This window comes from Chlamydotis macqueenii, chromosome 14, assembly GCF_036417535.1.
Source record: "Chlamydotis macqueenii isolate bChlMac1 chromosome 14, bChlMac1.mat, whole genome shotgun sequence".
In the NCBI taxonomy this organism is placed as follows: domain Eukaryota; kingdom Metazoa; phylum Chordata; class Aves; order Otidiformes; family Otididae; genus Chlamydotis; species Chlamydotis macqueenii.
This window is the reverse complement of record NC_141569.1, coordinates 13,255,988-13,265,310: the sequence shown is the minus strand read 5'-3', so window position 1 is coordinate 13,265,310 and position 9,323 is coordinate 13,255,988. Positions and strand designations below refer to the sequence as shown.

Here is a 9,323-nt window from a genome sequence, read left to right as displayed (position 1 = left end):
TTTTAACAGAACCATATGGAGGGTGTGAGGACTTTTCAAGAACCTGCTTTGGGTGCTGGACCTGGAAGAAAGTTTGGTAACTTCCAAACACAAGAACCATGGGATTTTTTAAGAGCAGAGTGTCTTTTCCAGCTATACTTTTTTTTTTTTTTTATTAGCCATGATTGAAAAAACACATTCTGATCTCCTAGAGCAAAATATGTTTCCAGCTCTTACCACCAGTGCTAATAAATATCCTTTAATGGCTTTTTTTTAAACTACAAGCAAACTGTTAAATGTTACAAGAGTAATTTATCACAAGTGATTATTTCCTGCAATAGATTTTTTATTAGAGTAGCAAGGCACACCTATTTTTGGTGTCGTGAGAAGATTCATCCTCCCTTTTTCCCCTAAATTCAACCTACCTTCAAGTGCTGGGTTTATGAGCAAGAAAAACGATATATGTCTTTTACTCTGAACTATTTAGGAAAAAAAAAATCTAACCTTATATTTATAGAGTGCTGCATTCCAACCTGCTATATCCACCTGCTAGCAACGTATGTTTTCTTGCAGGAAATCCCAACCTCAAGTGACCACGGGAAGAAAGGTGATTACTTTCTGCCAATGTAGCATATTGCACAACTTATCGATTACACAATGCCGGAGACTGCAGGGCTGAGAAGGCAAAATGGTAACTATCTATCATCTATGAAGATAAACTTTGAATCAAAACAATGTTCAGTGATGGGATGTCAAAAGATGCTGCCAGCACCAAGGTCACTTGATAGAGAGCAGTGCTCAGATAAACCTCTCCTTTTCTAGAAGTTACATTCCTGCTGAGGTATGAACATTACACCTGAGACACTGAACTATGTCTGAAGTGTAAAAGATATCAAGATGTGTTTTTTTTTCTGGATACTTGTATAAAAATGGTAGGGAGCTGAGGTGCAATAAACATCTCCAGGTGAACCCCAATGGTGGGCAGGTAACAATTCTGCAGCAGTACCAGAACAGCCGTATTTTATAACAGGTGCAACCCTGTCCAAAGGCTGGCAATCTAAAAGAAATACTATCTAAGCTTAATTATTAGCAGACAAGCTTCCAAATAGACTCAGTATCTGCCGCCGGCATCAGCCAGCAAAGCAGGTGTTGGCAGCTATGTTACATTAGCAGTTACATTATGCTGCTTTACCGGACACAAACTTCTGTTGCTAATGTAATTTAAGTAGCATTTCTGGAACGGGAAAAGCCAGCCTAAAAGTTTGCAGCCACAGTAGGTACTTGAACAACGACTTCTAAGCTTCTGCGGGAAGACGCGGAACTTCCTCAAACAATGGGCTTGCTACCCGCTGCAACGTATGAGCGACACGAGCCAGGACAGCAGCGCTTTGCCTCCTGGCCTTGGGAAAACACACCGACCCTCATCCCGCCCCGCCGCCCCGGGTGCCCAGCAGCAAAGGCCATGGGCCATGCTGGGTGTCTGTGGCAGCCCGGCCTGCAGGCCCCTGTTCCCTTAGGGAGAGGCGGGCACCCAACCCCCTTATCCCTTCCCCCCGCTCGTGGATTTTGGACTCGCCCGCCGCTCCCCCAGCGGCGAGCCCGGGCGAGTCCATCAGCCACCCTTGGGGGGGGGGTTGGAGGAGGCCGGAAAAAACCTCTTCCCAAGGCCGGCCGCTTTGCGCAGGCGCACTCTGAGCAGGACCCCGCGTGGCGTTCCGCCTCCCCCGCGCCCCCCGCCATCGCCGGGAGCGCGCGCGGCCGCGAGGCCCGGCGCGCGCAGCAACACACCCCGCCGCGCGCGCGCCCCCGCGGCTCGGCCATTTCTCTCGCGAGAGCGCGGCGGCAACCCGGAAGTCCCCGCCCTCCTCCTCCCCTCCCAGGGGAGGCCGCATCGCGCCTGCGCAGTAAGGCGAGCGGCCTCGGCCCCGGCTTCCGGGCAGGTAGCGTTGGGGGGGGGCGGGGAAGGCGATGGGGAGCGCCGGAGCAGACGAGTCGCGGGGGGGAGCGAGGGCTAGAGCGGCCGGGCGGCCCGCCTCCCGCAGCGCGAGCAGGTGCGGGCGGGGCGGCCCCGCGCGCTGTGCGGGACCCTCCGGCGGAGGAGGGGGCGGCGGGAGGAGGAGGAGGAGGGGGCGTCCCGAGCGGGGTGAGCCGCGTCCGGGCGGCGGCGGCGGTGGCGGTGCGGCGGGCGCGGCGCTGAGGCCGCGAAGCTTTTGTCGGCGGGCCGAGGGAGGGGGACACCCCCGCGGGGCGGGCCGAGCGGTGGCGGTGGGGGTAGGCCCGGGGGCGCGGGCGCGCAGCGGCCCGGCCGTGCTTGCAGAAGTCGTTTTGGCCGAGTTGTTGCGGGAAGCGGGGAAGGAGCGGTGATTAACCCGAGGTGTTAGCAGTGCGGGAACTGCCGCTGGCGTGAGCTCCGCACCTTCCCTCAGCGGTTCCCCGGTTACGTCTGTAAATGTGGTCTGTAAAGCCGCCTCTCGCTGATTCTAAAAGCTGTCACAACAGCTGAGCAGTGTCAAACGTGAGGATTCCCTGTTTGTACGTCTTACGCCCAAAGGTTAAGAGCTTACACCGTGAGAGGGAGAATGACTCTTTTTGTAAATAACTGAACTGCTAGTTGTGCATCTGCTTCTGTAACCTGAACAGATGCTTTAGAGTTTATCCTTGTTTACAGGAAGTGATCAAAGCAAGAAAAACTTGGTGTAAACTTTAAACTGGCTGTCTGAATCTGAAAATGGAAGCGTGGCTGACTCTGCCAGAGCATTCATTCTCATACGTAGGTCTTTCTTCACATAAAACATTATGTATTTATGTCTAACGCAGCACACTGACAAGATCGCAGAGCTTGCAGTTCTACACTGTCATCTGAATTCGACATCAGCTGTCTTTACTCTGGTCCCTGCAAGATGCCAGCAGCCCTTGCAGAGAACAGCCAGGTTATCTGTGAAGTATGGGCGAACAATCTGGAAGAAGAGATGAGGAAAATTCGAGAGATTGTTCTAAGTTACAGCTACATTGCGATGGTAAATGTTTTATACTTGACATAATTGCCTTAGTCAAGGGATTTTTTTGGGGGTAGGGGAGTAAGTTGATTCTTGAGCGAGAAATTATTATCTTTCTCTGTTTGGTTGTGGAAGATGTCATGGTCCTCTGGAACAAAACGCCTGCAAGTGACAACTAGTCAGCTGGGCTGCCTCCTTTTTCGTGGGGTCAGATACTGATTCTTAGGGAAGAAAAATATTCCGGCTGTTGGTATGACAGTGTATTCAGAAAGCTTTGTTTAAGATGACCAGAATCTTCCCCAGCTGGGATAAATCTCTTTCTACTCTCAGAAATCTGCTTGGCAGGAGCCAGTTAGTTACGTAAATAACCGGGCTTAGTTATGCTACTGCAGGTTATGCCAACTTTGCTTAGGAACGCTGAACTTCAAGATATGAAAAGTCCTTAATAAAAGTGTGGCATAAAAACGCCTGTCCCTGCAGAGTAGAACGCAGTTGTGTGAGTATCATATTTTGTTATCCTGTGTCAATGGGAAATGAGCTCTCTTGCTTCTGTTGGGTCTCGTTGAAGGTATGCTTATGGCCTGGTTTAGTGTCTGTGCTGTAAGGGAGGACACAAAAAGATCTTGGGCAAGGGAGAAATTTTGTCAGATACACAGCACTGGATTCTCCATGAGTTTTTGTATACGCTCTAGTTGGTAGAAGTTATGTGACCTAATCTGAGAGTAAAATTGGTATGGAAGTTTGGGTTTCAGCAAGGATAGCACACAGTCACTGGCCAAGTGAAATGTTTTTAACCTAGTGATGGTTGCTCTGTTGTTCAGGTCGGTTTTGATTGGCAGTAGTTTTTGGTAATGTAGGTAGTGGCTATTGCTCAAAACCAGTGAACGTTGTCACTGTCTGGACTATCAATTGAAGATGGTCAGAGTGCTGAATACCACTTGTATTTAGAACATAAAAGAATACTGAATAAACTTTTTAAAAAGTCCATTTTAGAGAGTGAGAGAGTTAGTCCTTTGTGAGAGAGATGTTTAGGTTATACAGTAGTGCATATTGGGTGACTTTATAACTTTTTTGTTTTGGAATAAAACAAAACCGCAAGAAGGGATACCTGTAGTAAATGAATGAATGAATGCAATAGTTAACAAACTGTGTAGAGTTTTTTTAGTGTCTGACTTGTAGCAGTTTTAAATCTGTATGAATATGGAAAAGGAGAAAAAGTTTTTACAGAAGAATTCACAGAATGCAGTGCTGAGACCTGTAAGTGTGTAACTGAATAGACTCCTAATAGTGATAATAATGACTCCTAACAGCGTAAGCAGTGAAATAATATTTTTTCCCTTCTCTCCTAGGACACAGAGTTTCCTGGAGTTGTTGTGAGGCCAATTGGTGAATTCCGCAGCTCCATAGACTATCAGTATCAGCTCCTTCGGTGTAACGTCGACCTTCTGAAAATCATCCAGCTGGGTCTGACTTTCACGAATGAGAAAGGAGAATATCCTTCCGGCATCAACACCTGGCAGTTTAACTTTAAATTCAACCTTACGTAAGTCTTTTGAGCTAGGGAATAATTGTCTGTTTTCTCCTGAAATGATGCTTTTCTTTGGCAAATGCAGGTGTCTGTATGTTCATCATCAGTGGCTGGTTCCGAGTTTTACCGACTTCAAATTCTAGCACAGATTTTGTGGGAACCTCTTTTAGCATGACAGGTGCTTGCAGTATTTCCGGAAGTCAAAGCCATGCTAAAATCCTGTACTTTATACTGTTTCTCTGGATTAGTAGCCTATCCCCAATAATTTTATGTGCCTTAAACTTTTTTTTTCCCTGCAACAATGTTATTGTCTTAAACTTTACACATTTTATATCTATATAAAATGAAAATCTTTCTTCTAAAAATAAATTGATATGCTAAATATTTTCACCAAAAAGGAAAGTACTTCTTTACAGATCCATGCTAAAATATAAACTAGGATCTAAAAAAAATGTTGGTGTAATCGTCACACCTGTTCAGGAGAATGAATCGTGTTAAATGGAGTGTGGCGGTTCTTGTCTCCTCCGTACTGCAATATCCTGGGTTGCAGTTGAAACAAGGTTCATTATCCCTTCCCCTGTAATTGTAAAGGCAAACTCAGCATGATTACCACTAGAGCTGCCTGTAAATAAAGGGAGGGTTTATCCGGGTACAACCACACATTTATAGGCAATCAAACAGTGTTTTTATGGAACTGTCATTGGAAAACATTACAAAAATTCATAGCTAGTATGTGCAGATCATGCAGTTCTTGAACCTCAAAGTTGCAATATTTACTTCCACAAATTTGTGAGCTTCTTAAAAGTGTTGAAGTCAGAGTGAAATCATTTTCACAGTGGGGTCACTTCATTTGACTCGGTTGCCGTATTTGGCTTGATTTTTGTTCTCTATATTGTCATGTCCTTCCCTCCCCTCCACCATCAAACGAAGTGACCTAGTATGAAAGTCAGGTTCCTGCTCAGCCCTCCACCAAGCGTATCATCACTTGTCCCTGTCCTCCTTCCTTAGTCAGGTATTATGCAATTTTGTTTACTGCCAGAGATGGAACAGGAGATGATAAGGTGGTACGTCCTGTGAAGTGAAAAAGAAAAATGTAGACGGGAATGATGCTCTGCATGTTAGAGTTACACGACTTCCTATCTGAGAGAACTCCCCTTTTCTCCATGCTCTCATCTGTGGTGCTTCTGTTCACCTTACAGAAGTGACATTTTTCAAAACACCATTCAGTTCTATGAAGGTGGAATCCTTGGAATTTGCACTAGCCACAGAATTATTAACTAGTTACAATCGCAGAATAGCTTGTTACAGATGTAGGATGCTGTAGTAGTGGGGTGAAAACTGATTCAATTTGAATTTTCTAGAGAGACAGATATGGAACCCAGAGGTAAACTACTGGTCACTCAATTTTTGAAATACAGTGTGGGGTGAATTTTATTAAAATGAGCCTGAGTTGTTAGGACCTTGAGTGCAAAGCTGCTTTTCTCCTTCAGGGAGGACATGTACTCTCAGGATTCCATAGACCTCCTTGCCAGCTCTGGGCTGCAGTTCCAGAAGCATGAAGAAGAAGGGATCGATACCCTGCATTTTGCCGAGTTGCTTATGACATCTGGGGTCGTCCTTAGTGACAGTGTGAAATGGCTCTCCTTCCACAGGTAGGTCCGAGATGGTCACTGACACTGTCAAGTGAGAAATCTCTCTTTAATTGAAATACTGCTGCTTTTGTCTATGGAGACTGACACGGATTTTAAGGAGAAGAATTATCAGCTCTGCAGTTCTTAAAACAAGCTTAAGGATACAAGGGCCAAGTTTAAGAAGGATGAACACTTGGCACTTCATTTTGTACTAGCACTCACTGTGGTCTGAATTTTGTGTATGCGTTGCTTGCAAATCCCTTCACTGTTACAGTCTTCCTCTATGGAAGAAGCTATTAAAAAGTTGAAATGCAGTTTCTACACCTAGTAACTGGTGTGTGTTGTAAAGTAAGGTTTTTGTTTCTTCTTCCTTACAGTGTTGGTGGTGTTCTCAACTTCCGTCCTGTGTTTACACAGAGGAAGAAATCTGTGTAGTTGTCTTTCTTGTAGCATTTCAAGTAGCTTGATTACAAAGCCTCTCTGGTCCTTGTTATCATCAGAAGTGAAAGGACTTGAGGGAGGAGGAGATGGTGGCAACAGATACTTACAGGGTTTCCTGCTTTTCCCATATTGCCCATAGCTACAGAAACTTGCAGTGTTGGGAAGAAAACTATGTTCTTCCCAATGGCTTAGCTGTTCCGCAAGAGGTTAGCGGAGGCGCCCAGGGAGCATTTAGAAGTCCTGCATTGACACAGATGATCAGGATGAATTCTGGCTCTGGTCCAGAGGAGTTTTATGAATGTCAGAAAAAGTTAAGGTTTGAAAGCTACAGCGTGTAAAACTCTTGTGAAAAAATGAGATGTTGATACTGACCGAGTAAAGGTGTTGCCTGCTAATCTGTTTTCTGTATGTTTTTGTTTTCAGTGGTTATGACTTTGGCTACATGGTGAAGTTGTTGACAGACTCCAGGTTACCAGAAGAGGAACATGAATTTTTCCATATCTTGAACCTTTTCTTCCCATCTATCTATGATGTAAAGTACTTAATGAAGAGCTGCAAAAACCTCAAGGTACTTGTATCTCCCAGCAAGCAAGTGATGGATGAGCATCAACATTGTAAATGTACAGTAAGCCCAGTGACAGAACTGCTGCGTATATCAAGTCTTAGAACTGGAACGTGTATAAAAGCTAGCAGTCACGCATAAGTGTGCTAAGTTTGTATCTAATCGATACTGCCTCCCCAGTTTCAGAGGTAATCAATATGTATATTATATAGGGGACATTCCCAGAACCTTCTGGTTTGTTTATCAATAATTTCAGAGGGTAATTACAATTCAGTGTGCTTATTTTCCCTATGCAAGGTGGAGTATTTCTTCTTACATGAACTATTACGTGACTTGATTAACTGGTAGACACTCACTGAGTTGAAAGTAATTTATCTACTGAATCACAGCCTTGTTTGAGAAAAGGGAGGGAAGGGTCCAGCATTTGTAACCTACTAATGTACCCAGAGTCATCTCAAATATCTGCAGCAGGAAAGCAGGGTACCTGAGTTTGAAAAGTGTTTATCTGTTCTTAAAGAGTATTTACTCCTGTTTCACTCACAGCTGGTGTGTGTACTGCTGGAATCTGCATCAATTTATCGTAGCCAGTGTTTGCCCCCACTTTTGGAGTAGCAGGGTAATTTTGGTAAGAGATGGATCTTCCAAAATAAGATGTGTTCTGTTCTCATTGCAGGGTGGCCTTCAAGAAGTGGCAGATCAGCTGGACTTGCAGAGAATTGGACGACAACATCAGGCAGGATCAGACTCCCTTTTGACGGGAATGGCATTCTTCAGAATGAAAGAGGTACTGCCGTATTCTTTATGGTTCTTTCTCCAGCTCCTATCCATAAATGTCAACACACACAATGTGGGTTTTGTTTTGTTTTGGGGTTGGTTTTTTTTTTTGAGCATTGAGGCCATCACACTTCAAACTGTCAATAACAGGAATTGTTGATATTGGCACAGACTGCTGTTTACTCCTCTTTCATGTGCTTATTTTAATTCACATGCTGCATCTTAGAGGTGGCTGACTTCAAATGAGCTGTTTAATAAACATTGGGTGCTTTCTGATTTAGAGGCGCAATTAAGCAATACCTATTTCTTCCTCTTTTTTTTTTTTTAAATCTGCAGTTGTTTTTTGAGGATACAATTGATGATGCAAAGTATTGTGGGCGGCTTTATGGCCTTGGCACAGGAGTGGCTCAGAAACAAAATGAAGATGTGGACTCAGCCCAAGAGAAAATGAGCATTTTGGCTATTATCAACAACATGCAGCCGTGATAAGCGGTACCCCTCAGCAGAACATGGTTACCATATTGGCAGCTGCTGTCCTCAATCATTTTCCCTAACAGTGTTCTCAAACAAAAGACACCTACAGTATACAGCCTGCAGAAGACACGCAGTTTTGCTGAAGAGCTGCATCTTCATTTGAAACCCAGAAGAGAGTTGACTGAATTCCTAATGCCAGCATTTATGGTTTGCCATCTTTTTAATACTAAGGGCAAAAGACAGAACCTACTGTGTATACCTCTGTTTTTTTTCCTCTTTATACTGTACAGAATCTGCAAGGAAGACTTTAATAGTAAAATATTCAATAGACCTAAGGTATGGAAATCCAGTGAAAATGGACACAGACATGCACACAAATTTGCAAATTGTGCTTTATAAAGCTTATTTTAGAACTTCTGCATGTTGTGAGGGTGACTGCTTCACCTCATGTTTTGCTTATTTTATCTTCGTGTAGTCTGTGGAAATTGCTCCCTTTGATCACTGCAGAGGTTTGGGAATGGATGACATTAAAAATGATCCTTGCAGCTAAAAATATTCAGAGATTTGCTTTAACCACAATGGGAATGGCTATTACTGGAGCTGATTTGATCAGCTCTCCATAGTTTCTAATTCTGTATGGTAGAAGTTTGACCCATAGTGATGCTCAGCTTAGTTCTTACGGGTATTAATAAACTGTTCTGGAAATAGATTAAGAAAGCCTAAAAGTTCCACCTTTAGCTCGAGGACTTTTTGACAGGGCATCGGACAATAGTCTGACTTCAGTCTCCTCCGCCTTAGCCTACAAATTTTATTCTTCTCAGTGCCACACAAGTAGTTCAGCAGATGGATAAATATTTGTTCTTATTCTCCCACCTCCCTTCTCCAGCCCCTAATTTTACTATATGCTTAACAACAGACAAAACAGCTCAATTTCTCTT

At 44.3% G+C, this 9,323-nt stretch overlaps 1 protein-coding gene across 3 annotated transcripts; it reads left to right on the top strand.

Annotated features, from left to right (window-relative positions):
- The first annotated feature begins 1,833 nt into the window (after positions 1 to 1,833).
- On the top strand, positions 1,834 to 8,802 carry CNOT8 (CCR4-NOT transcription complex subunit 8). Of its 3 annotated transcripts, none has more exons than XM_086758611.1 (7): positions 1,834 to 1,919; positions 2,797 to 2,996; positions 4,325 to 4,518; positions 5,994 to 6,155; positions 6,999 to 7,143; positions 7,811 to 7,921; positions 8,248 to 8,802. In XM_086758611.1, exons 2-7 carry the CDS (start codon positions 2,880 to 2,882, stop codon positions 8,395 to 8,397), a joined length of 879 nt encoding a protein of 292 aa, XP_086614737.1. In that variant the 5' UTR covers positions 1,834 to 1,919; positions 2,797 to 2,879; the 3' UTR covers positions 8,398 to 8,802. The 3 variants fall into 3 exon arrangements, with proteins under 3 accessions (XP_086614737.1, XP_086614736.1, XP_086614738.1); XM_086758610.1 differs by having other exon boundaries at positions 1,915 to 2,030; XM_086758612.1 differs by lacking the exon at positions 1,834 to 1,919 and adding an exon at positions 2,103 to 2,122.
- The last annotated feature ends 521 nt before the right edge of the window (positions 8,803 to 9,323 follow it).

Excerpts from the sequence above, each read along its gene's own strand:
- CNOT8 (XM_086758611.1), top strand. The coding sequence starts at position 2,880 with ATGCCAGCAGCCCTTGCAGAGAACAGCCAGGTTATCTGTGAAGTATGG. Across the intron at positions 4,519-5,993 it reads AACTTTAAATTCAACCTTAC|GGAGGACATGTACTCTCAGG; the intron begins GTAAGTCTTTTG and ends TTTCTCCTTCAG. Across the intron at positions 6,156-6,998 it reads AAATGGCTCTCCTTCCACAG|TGGTTATGACTTTGGCTACA; the intron begins GTAGGTCCGAGA and ends TTTTGTTTTCAG.